A 27,247-nucleotide genomic window follows, 5' to 3' on the forward strand; every position below is an offset into this window, starting at 1 on the left:
GGAAAACGTATTTGGAGAACATCTTTTGGAGGAGAAAACAGCGAATAGCTCGTAGAGGAAAAAATGAAAGAAATTGAAAGTAAGACAACAGGAGATATTGCAAGTTGAATCAAAATTCAGAAATGTTGGGCACAAAGGTGGGTAAATGGAAAAATTTTTGAAATTATACGCATTTTTCATACTCTAAAAGTTTAAGGAGCTTAATCAGTTTTATAGATTATAAATGCGACGTTAAAAACGTTATTGAGGCTCAGTTTCGAAATCCTTTAAACTCCAAAATGCAAAACGGTCATTTTGGTACCCGATAATTCGTTTTTATCAATTTCTTATGATTGCCATAGTGAAAAATTGAAGAACACTCTATTTTTACTCTGTACTAAGCCCTAAAAGTTTTCATAGGTGAATCGTCTGATTTTTTGAAAAAATAAAAAATTGGAATTTACCGCTGTGTCGTCGGACTCTTGGGAGGAAGTCCCGTCTCCCGATTAATGTCTCGTCTTTCCTCGATGTAAATAGCCCGATCAGCGACATAGCCACGTATGTTGTTGTTGTTAATATTGTTACCGACGTGAGAATCGGCATTGTGAATATTATTGTTGTTGATGGCGTAAGTCGAGGTGTCGTGATTGATATTGTTAGAAACGACGTAATTACGATCTGCCGCAAATGTCACTGTAGGCGATGAATTATTGACGTACGGTGTTCGGGGATGAACCGGAAATGCTGGTGTTTGTGGCCTCGAGGCATTTCCGACTCCCGCACTTCCGGGACTGGCGCTTCGTTCGATCCACGACGAAGGTGAATCGTTCTGTGGTGGCTGGAGTAACAAAAAAACACGAACGAATTATTTATTGCGATTCCATCAATTTCGCTGAATTGTCATTTATTTCAATTTTTCTTTCATACGACTCAATTGGGACGCGATAAAAATGTTTGTAGCTTTGACAAAAGGATTTTGAAAAATCTCTCTCGTGGATGAAAAAATGCTTAAGATTAACCATTTTTGAGATCGTCTGGCAAGGAGTTTCATTTTTTTCCACTTTAAGTAACTAATGTAAGCTGCATATAAAAAAATACGAAGAGAATAATTTCTTGGACACTTTTCCATACATTTATATATTTTTCTAAACAAAAATTCATAAACGGTTGAATGTTTACATAAAAATTTGGCAAAAGTACCTTTTCCCATCCGAAGCAAATGGAGAATGAAAAAAAAAAAGAGAAATTGCACTACAGCCAAAAATGGTTAATTGGACGGGTAAAAAAAGAGATGGCAAAAAGGGCGTGTAAAAAATTGGTGCGAAGCATATTATGGAGACAAACCTGGGTACTACACTGCCATGCTTTTGGTGACTGGTTAGGGGAACTGTTAGTGTCAGTGTTGGTGTCGCTGTTGTAAGTTGTTGACGATGGCGTGGAAATAGAATGATGATGATGGTGGAATTGAAGATGATTATTGTTCTCATTTTTATTAGTCAATATTGATTTTTTGACAGGTGACATTTCGGCCAACGATCGCATGAGGCTGACGAGAGGATCGTTCGATTCTCGGCTGGTTTTTTGTTCGACGACAGCCAAAAGTCCCGTCTCGTTATCTTTCGCATCCTGATTTATCGTGTGATCCGAATAATAGTTTTTCGTCGTTTCAAAATTGCCCGTAACAGCTTGTCCATCGTTTCTCGACTCAGGATGCGTCGTAAATCTTTGGGCTGTTGTATTCTCCTGTAAATTATTCAAACACGGTGTCAACGAGCTCGAATTTTGGCGGTGCTCTCTCAGCAACGTCTCAGTACGTCCGTAACTATCGCTTCTCGAATCGGGACGAGGCGGCTGCTGCTGCTGTTGTCTTCCTCGATTAGTTATCTCTTCCTGCTGCTGCTGCTGCTGCTGCTGCTGCTGCTTCTCCACGATGCCCCTGCTGTTTAATGATTGCTGTTGCCCTACGCCTAATTGCTGTGCTGTTTTTTGTGCCCCATTTGGGGATGTCTGAGGGCTCTGGAACGCAAGCCAAGCTCTTTTCTCAGGCAACATGCACGACTAATCTAGCTCAGGATTTTCTAAGATCTTTTTACACGTGGATTCACAATTCAAAATCTTTCGTCTCAACGTTTTTTTTTCTCTTTCATTTCATTACAAAGGAGGGAGAAACTGGAATTTATTCGCTTCTAGATTATTGAGTTTCAGATGGTTTCGCATGTGCTGTGGATAGTTGTGTTTTTCTTTTAAGTGCTGCAATGCTCTTGTGAAGATGCCTTGTGAAGATAAAGTCGCGATAAACGTGCTCCACGAGATATTTTAAATGTCGTATTAATCAATGCTCTGGGTAATTAGCAGGGGAAACTCGAAATTAGACGTTTGGTCGTTATTAATATTGACTTTTGGTTCATTGATGAAAATGTGTCAACAAAAACGAGAGTTAGATGACAAAAATTGAGGATTCACGAGCTGAAAATGTATTCGGTGATTTTCAAATGATTTTTCATCAAGATTTTATTAATGATTAAAATAATTGAGGCAACGAAAGTCCCAGGGGAGTTAATATGCGACTATTGAATATGGATTTTCTACAAAGCCGAAATTATCACTGTCTAAAAGGTCCAAGGATTGAGAAAACGAACGTCGTTTTCTTTTAAAATTTTTTATCTTTTCTCCTAGCTTACCTGGCCGTCGCTGTATTTCTGGAATTCGTAGGCTCGTTTGACGGAGACGAAAGGTCTCTCGTTGACACTTTCGGCTCGAGGTCTTCCCAGTGTTCCGTTCATCATGCCACCGTTGAATTTTCGGCTGCTCGATCTTTGAGGTAAAAGAGGACTCGCTGGAGCCGATGTGTGCGGAACTCCTTTTGAGCTTTGCTGTAAAAAGCACAAGCAAAGCAGAAATGATGAGCAAAATAACAGAAGATTAGGAAATCCAACATTTTTCTTAACTTTTTTTGAAGATTCAGTTAAATTTCATTCAAAATCTTTCGTTAGATAAAAAGAAAAAAAAAAAAACAATAATTACCTGATACGAGATGGTATTGGTAGTCCAAAGCTCGTCGTCATCATCGAGCACAGCCGAATCGCTGGCGTAACCATCGTGCCTCAATCGTCCTCTTTGAAGACTTCGCAGTTCGCCGATCACGCGATTTCCGCTCTCTTGGCGCCACATTTTTCCTGGACTTCTTTCATCCCGCCTGGCCGCGAGTTTCAGCTGCTGTTGTCTCAGCCAGGAGAGTCTTGAAACATTAAGAATAAACTATGAGCTTGCGCTCTCTCTCTCTCTCTTATAATGCTCTCGACAATGAGATTGGAGAATCGTGCAACAAAGGCTCGTTAACTAAATAATCAGGGCATTGCCGTTGCGGATGATGAATTTTCGTGCATATCGATTATCGATTTTTGTGAAGCACCATCATTGAATTTCTTCTCACTTGGAAATTCGGTTTTGACAAAAAAAACTGTCGAATTTTGCCTACGACAACCAGGCGAAATCTCTCAATTCATTTTGTCTCAGTGACATTTCCACTAAATTTCATAAGAAATTTTATTTAAATCTTCACACTGTAATTTGACGTGAAATTGAAATCGCAACGAATTTCAAGACGATGAGCTCGTTAAATGTTCATCACACGACCGAAAATTAATCCAATTATGTTTTTCGTAAAGCATATAATAAAGAGAAGACGAAGAAAGAACGAGGAAACGAGGAGCGGTGTTGCACCATGGCCGATTTGACGGCGTCTCGAGACCGTTCTATATTTATAATTATGTCAGACACGGCAAGAGCCAACTCAAAATATACTCCGGTAAACGTTTCGTCGCTCCTTTGTATTTTTTCTTCATTTTTCTACCTCGTCTTATTTTACTTCCGCTCGTTTCCTTTTCTCGACGTTTCGCGTAGCTCACGCTGTTTGACAACAAGACTGTCACCATAAGGCGATGTTTGTACTCGCGGTGCAAATATACTCAAGATTTCCGGTTGTTTGAATTTTACGTTAAAAAGAAAGAGAAAGAAAAAAACGGTTTTTACGTTCCCAGCGACGTTAATTTACTTATTTTTTCATTTGAAGTGTGAAAAAACGACGAGAAATCTTCTCAATGATCTTGCAACGGTTCCCATCGTTGAAAAATGGAATCCAAATTTCGTTACGTTTAGCACGTCGTTTTATAAATTAACCTCCATTCCGTGCTATTTTTCATTGGGCTTTATTCCCCTCAAAATCGTGCCACCGGTCATAAATATCCTAGAAACGTTTCCCAAGCGCAACGCGTGTGACTCAACGCCACGAGACCGCATTCACCTTTTTTGTCATTTGGTACATAATATGCACATACGATATATGTTCTCGAAACTCGTTGCCAATACCGTAAACGTTTAGCAACCATTCTCAAGCAATTTATCGTGACTCTGAACGTTATCATCAATCCAGTGCTCAACTTTATATAATCAAAATAATAATGACAATACGAAGGATAAACAAATAAAGAAAAATAATCGCATTCGCAATGACTTTCCGCCGAATTTTTTCAGTTGAAACTTTCGAAAAAATCTATTTTTTTTTCATTGCATTTTTCGAGCGACGTTTGCTTGGCTATCTGAATAGCAACGCACCGCCCAGTGCGGTACCGCGTACCGGCCTTTCTTTAAACGCGTTTTTCTCAAAATTACGAGTTTTGAAATTTTTAGTGGAACTATTTGTTTTTTTTTTTTGTTTTTGGAAAAACGATGAAAAGAAAACGTGCTTTTTCGTAGTTTTTGGGAAAATGGCCGCCGTTTTGTCATTTTTGAAAAAATAAAAAATCGTATGATACGCGCTATAGCCTACTGAATGTAAAACAATTTTTTAAAAATCATCCGTTTCAGAGATTTCATCAACAGCTGCGCACACCCATATTTTTTATGGACCTGTCTTCTCCCCCATTTTTCTGTACGAAGATTAAGTAAAATAAAAATAATAAAAAAAATGTTTGTGTATATTAAGAGTGCATTAGGGTTTAAAGTAATTCGTGGAAATAGTATTTTTTTGCCCGTCTAATTAGGGTAGACCCCCCTAAGTTTCTACATTTTGAAACTGATGGAACGACGAAACCACTGGAAAATTGATGAGTTTTCGATTCTCTCGGGAAGGAATGAAACGACGAAAGCATTAAATTCTTACCCATCAGCGTGATCAGAATTTAGTTTGGCAGATCCATTAGCGAATTCGGGCGGTGGATCAGGCGTATGTGGGCTGAGCGGACTGATGGGTCTTCGTGAATTATCAGCGAGGATATCATCGATATCAACGACGGGATTGGTGGTCGCTCTCATAGTAGCTTTTCTCACGAGGGACGGAGACGAAAGTTTTTGGTGTTTGATCATATCGCTCGTAGCACCGTAACTAAATGGTTGACTGGTTTGTCTCGCGTGATAAGGAATGTCCTCGTCTATAAAATCAATATTACCGGACGGTGAGAAAGATTGATTTTGTTTCGGGTTCGATGAGATGGAATCATGATTTTTACGATCCGTTGAAATTCTATAATCAACAATGTCCATGTTTCTTGTCTCGTTTTTAAGGCTACCATAATTATTGGTACTCGTGTTGTGAGATGGGCTTGTGTCGCGTTTTGACGAACCGTAATTTCGATAGTTCGATTCTTTAACGCTCGAATAATTCGAGGCTGGATTGCTGTTCCCGTAGCCACGTGACTCGTGAATGTACATTTTGTCCGATCGTCGATTTAGTCTGTTGTATTCCTCGCTGCTCGGTGGATCTGGCATCGACTGAAATTCAAATAAAACACACGCATCGTTTAAAAGAAGAAACGAAAGTAGAAAAAAAACTGACTGTATTGATGAAGAGTGACGTACGAGGTCAACTCGCTCATGTTACGAGAGCTCTGCTGCTTTTACCACGACAGTCTTTCGTTACAATATCAATATTGACACAATTTGATGGGCCCATTCAAATTAGCCGACGACCTTCGTCATTTTTTAACAAAGATTGTAACCTCTAGTCAGTTACTCTTCACCAAAACCATCAAATTAACGAATGGAAAAAATATTTGGAGCACAAGACTGGAGCAAATAATCGGGATGAATTTTAGTCACTCGAAATAAATTTGACCGAACGATTAAGGCCGTTTGTCTAATAAAGCTTAAACGGTAAATTGGCAAGAAAAAATAAACAGGATGATTGAGCCATCCTCTGGAACACGACGGTCGACTTTTTCGTCGTCGTAAAAATAAATAAATTATTATATAAAATGATTGACACAGAATAATGGGATCGAAATACTAACCTCGACAGTCAGCATCATATCGTGCAAAAGCTTATCGAGATCACCGTGCGCCTGACTCTCGGGCTCGGGCTCCGGTGGACTTGGTCGTTGCGGGGGTGCGCTGCTTATACCACTGTCCATAGATACCGTCAATGGGGAGCCCCGGGCACCACTTCCGGCACCCTGATTAACCACTGCGTACAGCGAGCCATCTATTGGACCACATGTGTATCCTAATCCACGTGGTGATGTGCGGACCGATGAACTCGATGGTGGCGGTGGCGAAAGTGGCGTTTCACGACCTTCTGAAATGAAAAATATTCAGAAATTAATGTAAATCACATATTCCCCGATAAATTTATCAATTTATCGTATTTCGAATGAAATTTGATGTAAACATTTACAATTATTTGCACGCTAAATTCGATACTATTGATATAGGAAAATAATACAAAGGCGATATTTTTTGTCCCACAAAACGTAGAATTTCTGGCTGAATTGACTGATTCCAACTCACAATCGATATTAGTAAAACCCTCTTTTACGAGCCGTACGCTTCAAACTCGATAAAATGATGCAAAGAGCTTTCAGTTGTATCGCTTCAGTTGTATCTTTGGTTTTCAATTCTTGTGTAATATCGAATGGGGAAATAGTGACGAAATGGATATAATTCTAAGATTTATTTTGATATGAAATTGAGAGCGTTCGAGTAGATTCATCATTACACGAGGAATCATTTCGTCAATATGGCAACTGTCAAAAAATCGTTTTATTGTTGGTACAAGAGTTTCCGGAAATCCAAACGTTTCCTAATGATTCTCAAAATTGATTGAATTCGAAGCTACTGGATTTTTTTGTCTCTGTAAGACTGAACGTATCCGTTAATTTTTTCAAAACACGTACGGATGTGGCGGAAAAGATGAAAAAATATTTTGCAGCCTAAGATTTAGTGGTACGCTCACAGAAAAATCGTCGTGAAGACCAGAGTGACGAGAAATTTTTTTGATAAAACGTCGCCGTACTGAACTTTGATTGTCGAATTTCCTCGCATGTTCTGCCTTTTTGCTACGAGTTAAATCGTTCGGTTCTTGTTCAGGGAAAACTTGCTCCTGTTTTCCAAGTGTCAATAAATATGTATAAGAAAAAGAGGCGGAAAAAGGGAACGTTTGAAAGTGCTTATATTTGAAAATAATTTCTGGTTAGCGAGTCGTTGACAAGACAAAACGAGCTTGAGAAACGTGGATATGAATGGGCATGCAATTATTTGCCAGCAGAGAGGTAAACGCGGTGATCCTTGAGTCGGTGCTTTTTCCTTTTTAATCGCGGTTGAGAGGCGGAAGCTCGAGAGGCTGCAGCGCCAGGAGAGCTTGTTGTGTTATTTTTATGTTTATTTTCGTTTTTTCTTTTCTCAGGCTTCTTCAAACGTGCTGGCTGTTGGTGCTCACGAAGCTGACGAGCAATTTACTCGGTAGCTCGAGTTATGGCACGCGGTTGATGTAATTCACGCGCGTGCCTGACGTAATGTTGCCCTTGTGGTAGCTTCACACGAGCAATGTACACAGGCATTCTGTAACATTTCGTGTACTGGAGCCAAGCGAGCTCGAGGCTCGAATTTGACGCTAAGCTCTTGGAAGTATTTCCTCTCTTTTATTTTCTCCTTCCTTCTTCATCTTTCTCATTCTTTTCGCGCTGAAGCTGCGATACAAAAGTTCAGGGAATGCAATCCAGCAGTTTGTCCGTTCTTATACAGCCGGTTGTAATATTCTTCGACTCCGGGAGCGCGCTCGCGTGACTCTCGGAAAACTTGAGACGAAATTATCCGGTTCTATTTCGGAAAAAAAACGTTCTCCCATGATTTTCCGTTATTCTGGGTCAGGAGAGTTAGCTCGAGCCTCGAATGTTTGTGAAAACTTTGAAGAAATAAGTCAACATTTTTCATTCAATTTGCAATGAAAATATTGATTTTGTGGATAAATAAAAATTCTCATTTTCAACGCGAATAACTTCGACTCTGAGCCATCAAGTTCTCTATTTTAAGCAAGAAATTTTATTTCACTTCGTAGTCGAGAATAGTTCCAGCATTTTAAGCTCGCTACCGCGTGCTCAAAGCACGGCTGGCCTTTCCCCGTGCTTGAATCCTCTTTGCAGAGCGTTTGTTTAAGATTTTCGAATTTTGTAAACCCAAGTGTTTGGCAATTTGATTATAAATCTAATTCTCCAGTTGGAAAATAAATGGAATGTGGTCCGTGCCTGAGCCTGATGGAATTGAAATGAAAAAATGGGGATCGGTACGAAGAATCGTGCGATAATCGATTAGCCAGTTGTCCCAGTAATTATTGGATTCACGCACGAACTCCACTGTTCAGTCTTCGTGTACTTTCGCGCACACGAGAATCATCTTCGTTAATTAATAGTAATTACAAAAGTCGCGAGAGAATTTTAACAAGGTATTAAGGTGGTGCACGTGTCGGGTCGTTAATTAAATTAATCAGCGACACGTCGTCCTGTTTTTTTACAACTTTCCCACGTTAGGAGGGATTTGTCGAGATCGGCTGGGGGGATGAGAATCGACGGGACAAATAGGAAAAGATCACGAATATCCGAGGAAAGTTTGTTATATTATAAAAAGTTGGCGTTAGAAATGTACGCATGAAATAACGACGAACGAGGAAAAAATCTCGAATTACTCGAGCTAGAAAAACTGAGTCATAATGTCGCAATAAAATAATAATTTTTCAACCGGTACGAAATGGTGAACGTGACATAACAGCTCGTATAACGAAATGTCAATAAAACGAAGCGAGAGGCAATAAAAAGCAGGCGAGTTTCAGGGAAACGTTGGTGAAACTATTTCTCAACAATCGGCGAACGAATTTCACGAATAATTTATATCTGTTCGCAGTAAAAATAGTACATATCCATTCGGTAGAAGGCGATAGCAGGGAAGAAGAGAAAAAAATCTTTTACAAGAGTCTAAACGGAGAAAAAAGAGATGAATGGCTCGGCGAGAGGTGGCAAAGTAAAGTATCCCGTCGCGTGAGGCGGTAAAACCTCACGTCATTCCGCTCCACTGCTGTAATGTGCGATTACTAGTCTATGTGTCTGTGTATAAACAAATACATAAGACGTTTCACGAGTAAAAACCGATTCCGGAAGAACCTTTAAGGCCTTACACTTGTGATGAGCGTAAAAATCGAAAATTCTTTTTTTATTAGATATTTTTCAATTAAGTACAATGCCTGAAGGATATTCTCACCAAATTTCATAAAGATCGGAGCGTTAGATTCGTGGCTATGGGTATTCCAACCGACTGCCCTGCGTGCACGCGGTCGTCTAATATTTAAATCTGTAAGACGATTATCTCCGACTCGTCTTTTTCGAGAAATACCTTAGACGAAGGATTTCGTATTTTGTTGGAAAAAAAATTGTAACAAAAAACCGAAAATTTAGCACCTCAAAGAATGAATTTTTTGTTAAAACTGTCGCCATTTTTTTTTAAATAAAAATTTTTGCACATCCTCCGTCCAGACCCAAGCTATTGTTATAAAAAAAGAGTGGTATAAATTTGGTATGTAGCGGATTAATAGTTTTTAAGTTATCATGTCCACTGCAACCGATGCTAAAAAAAGGTGCTATACTGGAATGCAGCCGGAGTTGCGCCATTTTGAGAAATTTTATGGTGAAAAAAATTGTGCAAGTACATATGCGCTAATCAATGTCGTTCACAGTTTTTCAATAAACATTGATTTTCTTGTCGAAAAAGAATCAAGAAAATCACGTTTTATCGCAGTATGACAAAAAAGAGATGTTTTCTAGTTTCGAAATTAATTCGAAAAATTGAAATAAAACAAGAATTTTCGGGACTCGAGCCTTGTCGTTGGAGCACTTGAATGACTGAGTAAAAATATTATAATAATGAAAATGAGCCACATCGAAAATCCGTCCCAGTATATCTCGAGACGCGAGAGACAATAAATTAGTTTCGAAATGGGACTTGAACGTGGAATGTCTCATGTATATTGTTGCGTGTCTATCGGTATTACAGCCGCCACATTGCTCCCGCGACTCTCTCGGGCCATTAGACTCGTGGTTTGTGTGCTGGGGGCACGCATAAAAAGGCGTAGGAAAAAGAGCGAGTTACAAACGTCGCGCGAAAAGCGTCGAGTTCACAGAAAGCCAAGAAGCGAGAGCGTACGGGAAAAGGCGTCGGTGTGGCATTTCGTCAAGATTTGGACATTGGGCAAGAACGAGTCGTCTCTCACTCGTGGCCAAATCGAGCTGTCAAGATTTTCTCTTCTCCTTTTTATCCACCGCGTTTCTTCCTCTCACTTCCCACTCGTTGTAAAATGTTAATAATTATGATAATACGAGCACCGACGATGTCAATGACACGAGGCGATCTAAGCCGAGCAAATCTGCCACTCATAAAGAGGAAAAGAGAGGAGAGAAAGTACACTGGCTCGAAGGCAATCGGTCCAGAGTTTATTCGCGGCAGTTTATACTCTCTCATCTGAATTCAATCCACACGCGTCGTCGCAATCTTGTCGACGCATCTCCCGACTGCGTACACTCTCCGCCGCGCGTATATATATAAATCATTTTTATTTGTGCTCTTGCACTCTCGTCGTCCACGCTTATTACTCGTCACGAGGTTTCTCTGATATATCTCTTCTCCGGCCTCTCATTTTTCCCTTTTTTTCTCTCGTACCGACAAAACCTCCGATATCGCGCTTTATTCCAGAACTTCTTCGAGCCTTTTTTCACAGTTCCTTCTTTCCTCCTTTTTCCTCTCCGCTCTCTGTAATTACGGATCGACAGTTTTTCTCCTCGTAACGCGTAAAAATACGCCTCGAATTTTTCGTCGATACGAGCTTCCTTCAAATTCAAATATCCATGAGAGCCGATATCCGTCCTCCTGTTTCAGCGTTTGCTCCTCGCTCGTTTGCTTGCTCCAGCTTTTATCGCGTCACATTCCATCTTCAGAGGAGAGCATATGACACTGTATGAAAAATCTCCTACGCTAATGGATCCACTTGGCCTTATCTGAGTGCGGAGCTCGCCCGTTGTAAGAGCATTTGCAGCTGCAAGGCTTCCTAGAGTCACCGGGAATGTTAGCGCGAAATACACTCTGCAGATATGTATCTTAACACGAGTTTCAAAGTGCTACTTTTCGTATACAGATATATGAGGCCTCGCTGCTGCGCGTGCACAGAGCTTTATTCGCTCTGTTATTGCAATTTTGTCATAAAAGCGACTCCGAGGTTGAGAATATTGTCGTGTGTCCTCAAAAACTGAGATGTTGAGTCGAACGAAAAGCAATTTTCTCGCACTAGTTCATCAATATTTATAGAAAACGTACAAAACAATTGCGCTTTTCTATCGTGAGGATATGTGAAAAAAATCCGAAAAAACGTTCGATCGGATGTTTTTGAAGTTTGAATAAAAAATTTCGTTTTTTCTCCAACATGAGAATACGCGTGGGAATCGATTTCTTGGAGAAGTGGTTAAAGGATACGAAATGGTGTTCGATTGTGTGCAATATCAGGGTTGTTCGATATTCGACAAAAGTCAGTACTTTCGATCGTCGAGCCATGTTCTTCCGAGACGTTATCCAAACGGTGGGAACCGAGAGCTCTGCGAAGATCTTCAATTCCTGTATAAATTCTCCACTGATTTATGACAACGTCGAGTTCTTTTTGGCCAAAGACATTCGACACAAAAAGGGTGAAAAGATATCGGTTTTCAAATAACTTTTTCTTTGGTTCAATGAATTGGGGAATTCGTTGGAAAATATTCGTGATAAAATTCGTCACAGAGAAAGGAATTGCATCCAAACAATAAAAAGGTTGTGATGAGTTTTTCGTTTTATCTGACCGGAAGATCGTCCTCGTTGGAGAAGCGTTCAGCGCAGTTGCGAAGTGGGTTGACAAGTGAGCGATGTCAACTGTCAATCGACTTAGATCGGTGCTGCGGATAAAAGCTCATTCGAAGAACAAGGTCGATCGTAAAATTAGCCGCGTTCTCGATTCCCCTCGCGATTCCTTTTACGGAGTAAAAAAAATCCGTTAATCCGTTGTTAGGCCAAGCGTCGTCATCCCCGCGAGCAGGAGATCGATGCGCGAACGATGGGCGAGATAGCGAAGCGTGTCGTCGAATAAAAGTGCATAATCGAGGGGTCTTTACTCCGGGATGCGGAGAGGGGCCTCGAGCAAGGATGAATTACCAGTTTGACGGGCTCGTAGAGATTCATGATGCAGAAGCAACGGCGACAGGAAAGGTGGGCGCGAGAACACGCGGACATATATTTCCCTCTCATTTTTAAGGGGGTTATTTTTACCTTTTATTTATTAACTCCGGTCTCGATCTCGGGGAGGAAAACCGCGATGACAAAAGTCCAAGCGAGCCGGCGTTGTCGTACGCGTTCTCCGCGGAATCGTGGCGAGTCTCATCTGCATTCCTACCAGGAAGCCAGCAGCCCGTCGAGGGAGTGTACATTAAGCAGGAAGGAGACGATAAAGAAAGCGAGTCTTGAGGCTTCTTCTCTATGCGCATATGCGAGAGCGCGAGCGCGCGAGTTCGAGTCTGTTATCACAAGTTTGCGGAGACTTTGGTGAGCGAGGAGGTAAAATCATAGCTGCCGGTTGCTGAAGAAAGAGAAACGAGTGGTGGTCACGCGCGACGATAACTGGCGACGTGTCGCGATTCTTCGATCACCGTTCACCGCGTTCGTTATGCTGCTCGCGAGGTTGTGCGACTCGCTCGATCAGCAGCAGACTCCGGGGCACCGATGAGTTTCTCGAATTTCATAAAAAGTTAGCGACTCGAGAAAAGAGCGAATATGCAGGAGAAAACGGGCCGGGGAGTCGAAGATCTTTCGCCCAGGAGCGCGCGAACGACACTGCTGCTTCGTTTCGCGACAAGCGCCAGTCAAGAGGGATAAAAGAGCGAGAGAACGCGATCGCGAATCCGGCACATGTTCGTATTATGTACGTGGGGAGATTTGATACAGAGCCGTGTGTAAAAGTAGATAGGACGAGAGGAGACGGGAATTATGTGCGTTGAGAGGAGCTCCGGGGGCCTGGAAGGGGGCAATGCGCGACTACGCCCCTCCAGTCATCGTCCTCATCTTGGTGGGCTTCGTCACGCGTTTTACAAGCGTGAAGAAACAGCCATAAAAAAGAATCGAAAAATAATAACTCGGCCCCCTTTTCGCTGGAATATTTGGTCAGGTTATCTCGTGACGAGATCGTTGCTCTTCTGTCTTACGCCTCCGGAAATGATCTCGGCCTATCCTTTTAAGGCTGTGCCACTAAAATTCATCGGCTGTTGCCAGAAAAAAGTTTATTCATTTTTCGCGAGTGTCAAGGTAGTTCATGCACAGTAAAATAATAACAATGAAGTGTATGATGAAGGTTTGAGAATGAATTCGAGACGATTGTCTCACTAGTTATAAAGATATATTACCTTAAAGATTGAACGAAATTGGTAATGAGCAAGCACTTGCTTATTTCGGTATTTTGTTTCTTCTTGGCTTGGCCCATTCCTGCCATAGCCTTTTTATTAATACTTTATTCTCGATCTATTTTCCTTTGTTTTTTTTCCTTTGCACTCATTAAAGCGATTTCGCATAAAAAACTATAGTATTTTAGCCAGGGACGAATGAAATTTGGGGTTCGGTCAGTGATATGGATCCCCGATTAATTGATGGTTTGTTATTTCCTTCGCCAAAAGATAAGTTGAAAAAATTTATTTACTATTTCAAATCAATAACTCTGGCATTAATTTAGAGTAATAATATTTTTAGTTGGGAAGTAAAAAATCGACCCAATCCAGACACCCATAAATTAGGATCTTACAGGCATGATCTACCTTAATTGCTCGGAGGCTTCGTCATTTTTACTAATAGATCGTCGTCCGAATTCGCATCATTAAAAGACATTTGTCATTGCTCAAACCATCGAAATAACAACTGAAAGAAACGATGGAAAAATCCATTGGGATTTTTCGTAAACGAAGAAATATTGCCTCTGATTTATCGACAGGATTCGAGCGGTCAAATCGAATTTGGGAAATTGCACTAGCGCGACAGGACAGTGCAATTCCTCCTCGCTAGGTTTCTTGTCTCTCGGAGAATTTGCGCAGACACGCGGTATCGCAATCTTCACAGATAGAGCATGAGGTCTCGTAGCCATTTACGAGTGGGTGTGGAACGTCGCGAGATTGCAAAAGTGTCTTGCAGGAGCTCGAAAGAGAGAGAGAGAGAGAGAAAGAGAGAGAGAGAGAGAGCGAGGACGAGGAAAGATCACAGACTTTTTGTATGTCGCTACGATTTAACAAACTGTGTCCAAATGTGTTGGTGCGCCTTGGTCCTACACGACTTATAAAATACGGGCACATATATACGCTGATACTTTTGTAGAAACACACGTTTAACCGGCCTCCAGTCACCGGCCCATGTACGGCAACTCGTGGAGGGCTTCTCGCAGTCTCGGCATCGCCAACACACGCGAATACTCACACATTCTTTTCATTCTGTCCTTTTGAGCAGAGCTCAACTGTGAAATAAAACCTCGAGAAACGGTGCTTCGAGGTCTCCAAATTTTCGGGCTCGAGAACTATTTTTTAACATATTTTTCACGCATCTAATCAATGAACAATGACTGCAGAAGCGCAGCAAAAAAATGGACAGTATTTGTTTAAAAAGACTAAAAAGATTAAAAATTGAGCGACATTTTCTTCACACTTGCGAAGATGCAGCACGTCGAGTTAAGAGAGCTATTAATAGTTCGTGGTTTTCAAAGTGGTGAGCTCGCCCAGAAAACCTTGAGAATATCACGTAATTGATGGTGAAACGACACTTATCGAATTACGGTTTCAGTTCGTCACACCACTTTGATGAGCAGCCACGAGATTTTATTCGTCATTCCGGACAGTTACAATAACATCGACGAGAAATCTGCTTATTTCGAATTCGACGATCGGGGGAGACCTGGACAAAACGGGGGGATACTTCAAAAATAGCGGAAATTATTGTTTTATTCTTACAATTTGGTCGATTTTTCTGGAAAAGGAAAGAAAAATCTAGAAAAGAAAAAACCAAGAAACTCTAGAAAAAGAAAATTGGAAAAATTTGGAAGCAATTAAAAATTTTTTGGACTTCTCTTAAAAAGAAGCAACCAAGGTGCATTGGATTAAAATTGGAATGAAAAAAAAAATCACCAAATGTTTAGGGGTATACCCCGTTGTGTCCCAAATAATTTTTTTTTATTAATTGCTAGAATTACCATACTTTTTTTTGGTGCAAGCCACCTTCTGCCTCAGTCTCCCCTACTTACATTGAATTTGATATTTTCAGTATTTGTAATTTCCGAGTTGTCCAATATTAATATTCGATTCTGATAAAATGTTTACTCGAATGACGAAGCAAAAACTGACACTTAAAATGTTGATTATTCGTACGAAGTGTCAAATATTCTTTAAAATACCTTTTCGCCGTGTGCAAAATGGCAAACAATAGTGAATGCAATCTCGTATCGATCGTTCATGTTTTCTCGCACCTGACTATGCACGAGGCACGCAATTTTCATGTTGTCCGTGTTATAAATATATACGCGTGTATTTATGTCCACATACATTATTTACGAGATTATACGGTGCGTGTTTTGCCCGCGCCATGTGCCATTTGACTGCACAACGTTTTAACACCTTTAAGGTATAAAACGTGGTTGCCGATCTTCCCGCAACATTTTCGCGCCTTTCTCTCTCTCTCTCTCTTTTTTTTTACTTCCTCTGTCCCTCTTCCTCCCTCTCAAAGTCTCTTGTTTGCGGAGGAATTTGTTCCCATAGTTAGTTTACGATAAATGTGATTGGAAAAAAACGAAACTTATCTTTACCTCGCTAATGAACAAACGTGACCGCGTGCATAGTGACAGAACGTGCTTGGGGCGAAAAAAAAAGAATCTGAGAGCCAGTACAGCGAGAACAAAAATGTATTTGTGCCTGGGATAGAGAGAAAAATTCTAGAGAATTTTTTACCGACTCTTTCAACGATGTGGAAGCCATTTTTTTCTAAGCAAACACCGGAGCGTTTGAAGTACGAAAGCGACTCGAAGATTCCAGAGGAGAAATTATTCTCAACCAATTTAGAAATGTTTTCTCGTCGATTTTTCACCTCATTTTTCTTTCAAAATACTTAGTCATGGATCGGAGATAAAAAAAATATTCGGAGACGCGATTCTCCGGGTTTTCCCCTCGACAATGCATCGTTGTTCCTGTTTTCGTTATTTTCTTTGTCTCGTTCAGTTCAGTTGTACAAGATGAATAAATGGCGCTCTACATCGATGGTCGAACGAAGGAGAACGTTCAAGACGAAAACATATTCGTTAGTACGTTGCGGTAGCGCGCATGTCCTTAATTTGATTTTAATCGAGCCGAGGCTCAGAATCACGTCGAGAATAGAGGGGCCGTTCGAGACTTCCTCGTTCCTCAGAGGCAGCGCGCGCGCGCGCGCGCGTTCCCGTATTCGGAATGATCGAGGAATTGTTAAGCGGAGTGTGGGAAGATATATATCTGCCCTAGCGAGGAGAGCTTGCCTCGACGAATCGGTATTTAGTAGTAAAAGCCCGTATAGATGCGGCGCGTCTTATACGGAAGCCTTGTCACGCTACAATGTACACGAACATAAGCTACTCCCCATTAGAATAAACTCGTGATTCTATTACAAAACTCGCCATGTTTCAACAGCAACGTATATACGTAACGTCGAAAAAGGATTTTTTTTTCTCGACGATTCTCCGCTTATTTTTGTAACGTCGATTCGTTTTTTCATCATTATTTTTATTATCGAATCTTGTTACTATACTTTCTGTTCCGATTTATATTCAGATGAACTTTCTTTTGCCCTCGAATGTTTAAAAAACCTCGATTCTTAAGGAAGTTGAGGCTGTACAGTCATTTTTTTACCCAAAAGTGATGACCTGTACCTTTCAAAAGTTAGGCCAGTTTACAGTTTGGCAATGTTGCATACACTTTAAAGAAAAGTTGGGGAAAAAAAGACGAAAAACTGGTGAAAGCTCAGTCGAAAACACGAACAGTGACGATCCTAGCCTCAAAAAACTGCAGGGAAAACAGATTATTATTAATATAATCTCAGCAAATCTCCTAATAAATCTGAAAAAATTGACATTATTCGGCAAGCCTTACTCATGTTGCCCAAAAAATTTCATATTTTTAGCATCATTTTTAACGGAGATATCACTGAATGTGTCTTGACTTCCATAAGATTACGTGTTATTTGGCCCAAATTGTTATTGATTTTTCTCAGCAATGACGCTCCTAAACTGTCTGAAAATTTAACTGATTTTTTTTTACACTTCACTTTATAAGATGCAATCGGTTTAAAAGCGGTGACATCATTTTCATTCTAATGCCTCAACTTCCTTAATGTTTGATCGAATATAGCACGATTCGATTATCATTTTTCATTAATTTTCGATAAATATTTCAACAATTCATGTTTTCCGATGAATTTATCCGTTGAAAATGATAAACCGATTATTTGTTTATTAGCTAAAATTCTTGGGACTATTGCACCTATGAAGTGCGGGCAGACCCAAAAAGTATTTTTTATTCCCAATTTTGGAGTTCACTTGAATACTGAATATTCGGATTTTTTAAGTAGTTCGGCCGTTCTATGACTAGTCGAGTTAGCAAATATTTTATGTTGATTAAATTCGAGTCCAAATTATTAATAAAATTAATAAACGCTTACATTGAGAATATTTTTATCACAAGAATGTAATAAAATGCTTTCAAAATATCATGAAAGATAAAATTTATACTTCAATTTGACTAGTTAATGATCGCGAGTCCGAGATCATTTTTATTGTGCGAAAGAAAGTTTATATCGGTGTAATAGCACCGAGAAAAAAAACGTCAATTCGTTAAAAAAATTAAGCTACTAGACGAATCGAAGCACGTGGTGTCAGTCACAATTTTTCACAATTTTTTCACAATTAATATTATTGTGAATTCTCCCATAAGGTATCGTGTTAAAAAATCAGAACTGTAAATGAAATAATTCAAAATTTTGCCTCATCAGAAGCCCCGAAACTGTATGCTTGTCGTTATCAGGGGACCTTAAACATTAATTTCGATCATCGATTTCTGATATTTTATTTTACCTCGACGTTTATTAATGAAAATCGTATTTTTTGTACTGAATAAAAGATAATTCTTGCTCGCCGATGTCGCAATTATTTCAACATCGATTTGACGACATTTTTTTCTCGATGTTGAGTAATATTTTCATCCGAATATTATTTATCACTTTTTTTTGTTGAAATGTGAAAATGTGAATAATTTTCTATCCCATTCTAATGATAATAATTGATCGATTTTTTATCATTTGATGATAATTTCTTAGGAACGATTTGCGGTATTATTGTAACTGTCAAGTGGTCACGCTCGTCTGAGCACAAACGGGCTGTTTCTACTGTTTCTCAACAGGCTTTTCATGCCCGGCATGCGGTATCTCTTCGACGCTCGTTTAATCAAACGCTCTTCGGTAGTGTTTCGAGCCTAAAGAGAGACCGCGCGGGTAAACGTTCGCTGCGAAACTCGAACAGAGCGTGAAAAGTTGGTCAGACCAAACGACTGCCGAGACTTATTCGTAGCCCCTCTTCGCGTCTCTTGATCTGGGACAAGGACGTGTCTACACGCTCGCGATTTATCCTACACGCTCCGTACGAGGCGTGACGCATACGAGCGAACCTTTACACGCACTCTGGCATAAATTCATTCGTGCATCGAGACGAAAACTCTCCGAGTCTTTGGTGCAAGTTTCAAGGTCGACGCTTGTCTGAACCGACGATGAGTTCCTGTCAAGGAAATGCACACAATAATGACAATAAGGAGCGCTGTAATTATTGGATGAGAAATTCGGCAAACTTCCAACTGCAAGAACGACGGAAGCTCATTTGAGAGACGAAAATTCAAGTGAATGAACCGGATGCGCGAAAATATTGGAAAATCAATGTGTAGAAACGAAAAAATAAAATAAAACGAGCCCCGCGATGTTGGGATTCCATTTACAAATTTATCAACCGGAAAAAAGGCTTCCAAGATTTCGATTTTTCACGTCAGTGGTGATGCTGACTGGGAGAAAAGATCCGCGGGCGAGGTGAAAAAAGCTCTGGGAAACTGGGCACGTTGACAATAGAATTGAATAGAGACGTGTAGGCATCGAGCTTGCATTTTTCAAAAAGCATTTCCGGTTCGTTCTCGCACGAGATTTTCTTTCGGAATACAGTTGACAGATGGTGAGCTCTCTTAAAGGGACGAGGGAAAATGGGACAGCGGGGTAAAATGGATGGTCCGAAAAAAGCTGACTCCCGACTGAATATTTTTTTTTTGTTTTCGTGGCAAAAAGTTCGTTCACCCTTTTTTCTCTTGAGTTACGATTCACATTTAATAAGTGGAAATTCTGTCGACGATTCAGCGGCTTTTGTTCGTAAAAATCGTCCCTCCTTTTTCCTGGCTCATTTTACCTCCCATTATTCTATATCCGTACACGCAGAAAGAGTAAAAAAGTTGACAAAGAGGCAAATGGGGTTGGAGGTGGCGTAACACACGTCAACGCGATTGTTGAGCCTCGACCGGTGAAAAAATTCGTGAATATAGAGAAAGGGAACGAGAAAGCGGGAGAATCCCTCCATTGTCTTGTCACCAGGTTGTTCGTCTTCCTGAAAGTTGCGTCAGCATTGTTTACCTCTCGCCCCAGGGATTTTAACGACAAGATTTAACGGGCGACTCTTTGCCCTAGTCTTTCCTATTTCGCTTCACTCTCTCTCTCTCCCCCTTGCTTTTAGTTTAACCACCCCCGTTTCACTGCGCTTCACTTCTGCGCTATGATTTATGTTGGAATGCTGGAAAGAAACTTCGGGAACGTTTTCAACCTCGAAGGATGAGAAGAGGCATTTTTTTAACGAGATTTATTTGAAGGGCTTAAAAAACCTCCAAATTTTCATCCAATTGAGGAAATTATGGCAAAATAATTGGAGTTCTGAAACCTTTGTCAAAACACTTTGGCCCCCGATTCGTAGAGAATAGATTTAAGGAGGGCGCATCACGAAATTAAAATAATCAAAATTTTATCAAATTTGGTGATAACATTCTTCGGCATCAAGTATACAAATACAATTTTTTTCAAACTCTCTTACCACAGGGTTATCCAATAATTGGGAGTTAAATCGAAGTTCTTGTGCACGAGATGTATAACTGTACATACGTAAACTCTATGCTTATACACGTGAACTTTAGTGGTCAATTACTCGAGAGCTATGTGGTAGAAAAATCTAATAAAATGTATATTGAGTTATATATTTTTAAAGAATACATTTACCAAATTTAATGAAATTCTTATAATTTTTAACATGCGGTTTAGCATGGCAGCATTGTATCGTCGCGATCCAGCCTCCTTAAAAAAAAAGAAACTTAAAATGACGAGTCCCCGAGAGCCGTAAAGGAAAACCGTATATCCGTAAGATTTTCTTGGTAAAGTAAACTTTCTCACTGGTACACAAGTGACACATGCAACCAATCGAGTTTGTCCAGCATCCTTTCAAGCCACATGTCCCTTTAAGGAAACGCGAATAGGTCGGATCCGGTTAGTAGCTACGATTTTTCCCAATATTTCGAAATTACGAAACTTTCGTCGACGCAGCAGGCTTTTTCTGCTTTGAATTCGCGTAGAACATTTTTTGCTTGAGAGTCCGTAGAAAAATGTTAAATCCAACAAGTTGAGGGTAGAAAATAAATCATTTGCGCTCCGAGTAGAAAAAATAAATCGAAGAGGAAAAAAAACGAGATGCCTTACTCACAGTGCGAAGCGAAAATCCTTGAATCCAAAGATTTTGAAGTCACTGAACGAAAAAAGAGAATGGATAACTGGTGCCAGAGATGTGGCGTAAAAACTGTAGATTTTGAGCGGTCCGCGAAACCGCTCTTTCCGATGTGAGTGCTCGGAGCGTACTAACGATTATACACGAAATAGCACAAAAGCTCCGAAGCCTCTGCGGTCAGAATCTTTCGCTACGTAGCGACGAAGTCTGAATCAACGAGGCGCCTCTCCCTGCCAAGAATAACTCGGTCGTACCCCACCATCGAGAATATATATGCACGAGTATTTACGAGAAAAAGAGAAAGAGGAATTGAAGTATGCGTATTTGAGTGGGACGAGGAGCGATGGAGAAAGAGATACGGCGATGGCTTTTTCCACAGCCAAGAAAGAAGCCACCTTAAACTCACGCGTCGTTTACTCCCTCGCGCTGACCGGCGCCGTTCCGATGCACCGTCGTGGTCAGTGACTAAAAGTTTAAAATTCTGCCCTCTCCGAGCGCCCAGCAGTGATGACTAAAAATTAAGTTATCTCCAGGGACGCGAGTAAGCTCGTCGAAATGCTCGGTTCCATCGGATTTCTTTGATTCAATCGATTTCAAAAAATTCAGCATTTTCTAAACTCCCGAAATAATGAATTTCATTAATGAGAATCGCGACGCGACGTAGTCGCAGACTCGATTTTCAACGTTCTCGCTCATTTATTTTTCGTCTATTAAAAAAAAATCATGCTCATCTTACAGCGCAGGCGAACGACGAAATGCTCCGCCAGTTCAAGGGGTCTCGTGTTTCACTCACTGCAAGTATTCATTTAGTTCTCATTTTGATAGCTCGTTTTGATTTTCACGAAGTCGAACTGCGTGCTTTTCGAAAAGCTTTTTATCTCCAGGAGAAATAGAGCTTGATTTAAAGTGTTGTAACTCAGGAGGGGAACGTGTTCCAAAATAAACACACTCGCATTTCTGAATTCTCGGCTATCGCGAGGGGCATTGTAAAGCGTTGTAACACCAATTTCATCTACTTTTTATAGCTTTTCCCAAATAAATAGCCATTTCTTCGCATTTTTTAGTTTGTTTATTCACGTACAATAATTCCATGCATGAAAAATGAAGAAAATTATTGCCCGAGTTGAATAATTTACGCATCAAAGTTTCATCCTCGATGGCATCAAATTAAAGTTTAACGAGAGTTCATTTAATGGCGTTATCGCAGTTGAGAAAAAAAGTAGTCATTCATCAGGGAAGGAAGCTTCGTGCATCCAACAATTAGACAACAATTGGGTCAAGGTCAGTGGGTTTCAAGGTCGTCAAAGTTCGATTTTCGCTGCACCCAATGCGCGTCGCGTGTTACATCGGTTATTGCGTATTTTATAGGGTGAACGAAAAGCGTTATCGAGATGAGTGGAATTCTGTCAGGTACAGGTTGAACACGCCTCCGATTATTTTTGTCGACGTCAGCTCCACTGGGAGAGATATTAAGTGAAAATGAAGCTCGTATTTTCGCAGGAAGTGTTTTGTCGAAATTTTCATTCAAAATTTATGTGAAAAATAGAAATTTTTGTTCAGTATCACGAATAAATTCTCATAAAATAAAAATTCGATGAACAGACGCACAATTTCAAAGGGGGAAACATGTAGCAATTCCATTGCGTTATGAATTCAATGAATTTCCGAGCGAATAACGAAAGTTTACGCAATTTTCGAGGGTCCTCTGGGATGAGTATCGTTTTTTTACGAAGGGCCAAAAATTGCATATTTTTTAGTGGAATATTGAGTGAGAGAGAAAGAGATTCGAACGATGGAAGTTATTGAGGTTGGCGCGGATGCGATATTGAAATCCAATCTGCAGACGAGCCCAGCCCTAAAAACTTTATCGGCAGCCCATCCCCTGGGCCCGAAGCCACGATAGAAATTGCGCTTATTCTATCTTTTACTGTTTCCTCTCTTTTTATTTGTTTCTATCTCTTTCTCGTTCTCTGTGCCTTATTTTTTCTGTCTGTACCAGCAGCGATATGTTTCGTGCCGATCCCCTTTGCGTGATTCGTCGCGTGACGAACTACGTCGATTTAGCATCGAGACCAATTTGGGTCAAAGCTTTATTGGAACAGGAAACGAATTCGGTACATTGAGAGAATAATATTTGCGAAATAACTACGAGGAAGGGATGAGACAGGACTCGTAGGATTAACGAACGAATTTCGACTCTTCATGGAATAAGAGAATCGAAGTGATAAATTCACGAAGTATTTGCATTCCAATAGCGTCGAATGGAAAAAAAAAAAAACAAAAAAAAAAACAAAGAAAATAGAATGATAAAGTTTTGAATAAATCGTAGATATTTTCACTGTTAATATGATCGTGGAAAGTATTTTTAATTAATTCACAATGAATCTGAATGGAAAGCTTGCATAAATTGTGAAGTTCGTTCGTGGAATCAACTGCCCCTTAATCCTCTCGCCGCATCCCCGATTCGTCTCTTTTCCATCTGAAACCGTGGGAGCCGATAAATAATTCATTTGCCAGTTAATTTTCATCGGATTCGTGGAAAGTCCGATGCAGTTGATACCCTCGGCTCTGTGCCAAACGAATTTACATGTAGAATTGACCTTTCGATTCCCACCCAATAATCGAAACTAATGCCCAACTCCTCTTCCCTCTTCAAACTTTTGCTTCCGCTCTCTGTCTTTCTCTCTCGTTGGAGATGAGGCAACGGGCGAGAGAGTTACGGAATCGGCCGCGAGATGTCGCTCGAAATTGGCCGACGGTACTTCTAATTAAGGTCTTGGCCGTATTCCCAGAACTCTCGTGGCTTTCTCGCTCCCTCTCTCTCGCTCTCTTTTCTCAATTTCTCTCTCTCTCTCTCTCTCTACGAGAGTCTCATCGCGATATCCCGATGCTCCTCAGTTTAAATTCAAACCAGAGAGAATTTGGAATATAGCTCGACGGTGCTTCCCTATCTTCAAATAATCACTCAAGTTGGATTAACTTCCCTATGGACGACACGTCCGGGGTCGTACTGTTGAAACGTTTAGAAAAAATCCACTTTCATTTCCAACCATAATAGCCACGTTTATTTGTTCGTAGTTTCATGATAGTTTCCTCAGTTTCGTTGGATTTGTAATTCGTCATTTGAGCTCATCAACACTTTGCGCTGAGCCAATTCGTTTCAGGGGTGAAATGGGAATGATAATTAGCCGAAAATGCATTATCGATCAAAAGCGGTAATCATCCAATCGAATTCCAAGTGCCTGAGGGAATTTATACCGCCGCTGCTTGACATATTTCGTTTTAATTACGCGCAGATTTTGGTTATTTATTTATTTTTTCAAATTCTGCATCGATGGGAACATCGAACGATGATTTAAGCCCAATTCACGTCACGGAATTTGACATTTGATTTTTAACGACTTTACGTACTTTCTTGAGTGAAGAGAACAACATTTTTCGGATTTTTGTAGAATTCTCGATCAGCATAAACCAGGATTTAATTAATGTACCGGCGAATAGTTGATTGGGGGTCCGACCTTAATGTGCCATGCAATGTTAACTATGCAATAATATCCTCGTTATATTATCCCATGTGAAAATATCCCATGCACAAAATATCATGATTTAAAAATAACCCGCAATACAAATTATCTCCATACACAAATTTCCTAAATCTAGTATATAAAAAATGTGTATATAGCTTGAGGATATGTTGATTATCACGGATTATTTTTATGGATTATGGATTACTATGAATCACTCACAGAAATAAAAGTGGAACAAGTTCTTCGTGGAGATGATGCTCGTGCAAAAAAAAAAAAGTATTAAAACAACAGAATTATAAATATTGTTGCAATAAATGGAGAGTCTTCTATTACTGATCATTAGTGTGGACTTGCGCACAACCAAATGTAATAATTTTTTTGTTTCCAATCGAAAAACAATATTTTGGGGCATAACGTCACATATGCTTGTATTGAAACATGCAATATTATCCGTATCACATGAATACATGATCAAGTGCTTGTTTGTGTGGTGATTTGTGTTTTTTTGCAAGGGTTATTATTTATATGTAGCATTACATTAGTGATTATTGTGTAGCTTTGCAATATTTCTAGTCGAGTGCAGAAAGAGTTGTTTTGAATAAAAAAAAAGGGTTTTGTTTTGGAAGAAGTTGAATGTCAGCTTGAATGACGAAAAGACGGTATCGATTGAAATTGTGTGTTCTCATTCTTTTATATTTTGAAGTTAATAAAGAATAATTAATTGTTTTCTCATCGCTCAGCCTCTCTCTTAATTCAACAGCACAATAACATCAAAAAACATGGGATATTTTAAGGTATGTTATTTTTACTGAGGATAATATTTACCAGGTTATTTTTGTTTGTTTTATTATTGTCGAAATATATTGACCTAGCGCCAGTCTATTGGTTTTGATTGTAAGAAGAAACGACGATGAGAAATAGAAAAGGACTTACCGTCGTCGCTATTTTCCAGATTTGTATAGCTGTCCCAGTGCAAAATAGGGTCGTGATGAGCCGAAGCGTGAGGCACAGCGGGAGTGGGTGCTGGTATAGGACCGTCCTGACGCCTCGCATCAGTTGCGAAATAAAGTGTAACGACGCCGTCGGTTGGACAGCGAGGGTCCTGGCAAGCAACGTCTAGCTCCGACCGCGGAAACGACACGACATTTTCTGTGATGACGCAAGTGTGAAACTGAAAAATGAAAAAGAAAGGAAAAGTGAGGAAAAATAGATGGTGGATCTGGCAAAAATGGATCAGATAAGAAGATTAGATTAGAGCGTGAACGGAAGTGCGCAGTGTTTCATTCATTATCGTGATTCATCGTAAAATCACTCAACTTCCAACCGAATCAAAGTGGACAAAATTTTTTCATTTACCAACCAATTCTCATTTCCTTTCAACACTAAAAAAATAACATTTTTCCAACGTTTCACGAGCTTCAGAAATAAAAATCAAATTCTCCCCAATTGCGCTCTCTCACCAATTTTTTTTTACGAATGGAATTAATTACATTTCTTTTATCATTTTTTTCACCCTCGTTCTCAAAACTTCTTGCCGATTTGACATTCTCGAAAATTCAAATGATTTCCATATATTTAACGCTTTCCACTCACGAATTAATAGAAAAAGATACTCGATGTCGTATGCCTGTTCGAGGCTCCATAAAAATATGGAATTTCTCTTTGACCAATTACCTGAAGCGAGAACATAACTTCCCGGCTCTGTTTGGAGTAAACCCTGTGATAACATTTGACGAGTATATCACCGCGAAGCCGTAAGCCTCCAAGATTGATGGTGAATTCTCGTGCGTTGGTAACAGAATAAAGATCGGAAGTGTATACGGGCGTGAGGCCTTCGTATACTTTGAGAAAAGCACGACATCCGGTTGGCTCGAATAGTGGTACACCGAGGACTGTAACGTGAGTTAGATAAAGCGGAGATGGGCTTATCCTCAGGGAGCCGGCGAGAAGACCGCTGAAATACTCGACGTATCTGTGGGCAACAATCAATATTGTCATCATTAATGTCGAATAGAAATTTTTATTCAAACGTATTTGCAGAATAAATGTAGATAAATAAGTGTATAATCGGAGGAGTCACTTCGACCGGGACAAACGGCTCGAAAGCGATTTTTATCGACGACACGTTTGGACCTCGAGCGATAGCAGACTCTTTTTTCTCTTGGTTCGTCGTGCCTCCACTACTTGATTTTTCTTGTTCCTTTAACTGTCATTATAAAAGTCTTGTAAGAGTGAAATTAACGCAACGATATGCTAATATACGAGCCTCGCTCGATGTTATTTCTGGGAGAAAGAGAGAGAGAGAAAGAAAGAGAAGAGCGTTGAGAACGGAGGACAAGACTGCCGAGAAGATTCGCGTTCTTGCGCCCTCCGGGAATCCACGATCACGCATCATTACCGGGTCATTATCGTCATTACATCTACCTGTACGAGCGGAGATTATCCGGCTCTTACGAGCATTGAGATACGTGTGTATATTGTGTGCGTAGGCATGTATGGACTTGGTGAAAACGAGGCTCGATGAGGCCTCGAGATAACATTTATAAAGTCTTGAACGCATGCGGACATGTCGTCG

The 27,247-nt window shown here is 40.2% G+C and overlaps 1 protein-coding gene across 19 annotated transcripts in view; it reads right to left on the minus strand.

Moving 5' to 3' along the window:
- The window catches only part of by (blistery), a 176,148-nt gene that overhangs the window by 5,436 nt on the left and 143,465 nt on the right, over window positions 1-27,247 (minus strand). For 14 of the 19 annotated variants that reach the window (XM_043427614.1, XM_043427615.1, XM_043427613.1 and 11 more), the window contains 8 exons: window positions 26,347-26,644; window positions 25,606-25,843; window positions 6,267-6,550; window positions 5,141-5,748; window positions 3,004-3,217; window positions 2,661-2,852; window positions 1,324-1,995; window positions 444-817 (listed from right to left, as the gene is read on the minus strand). In XM_043427614.1, the coding sequence (XP_043283549.1) occupies window positions 444-817; window positions 1,324-1,995; window positions 2,661-2,852; window positions 3,004-3,217; window positions 5,141-5,748; window positions 6,267-6,550; window positions 25,606-25,843; window positions 26,347-26,644 (2,880 nt within the window). The remainder of the gene's footprint in view (window positions 1-443; window positions 818-1,323; window positions 1,996-2,660; window positions 2,853-3,003; window positions 3,218-5,140; window positions 5,749-6,266; window positions 6,551-25,605; window positions 25,844-26,346; window positions 26,645-27,247) is intronic. The other 5 variants (XM_043427625.1, XM_043427617.1, XM_043427629.1 and 2 more) reach the window with 5 other exon arrangements.

The sequence above is a fragment of the Venturia canescens genome, chromosome 9, assembly GCF_019457755.1.
Source record: "Venturia canescens isolate UGA chromosome 9, ASM1945775v1, whole genome shotgun sequence".
Taxonomy (NCBI): domain Eukaryota; kingdom Metazoa; phylum Arthropoda; class Insecta; order Hymenoptera; family Ichneumonidae; genus Venturia; species Venturia canescens.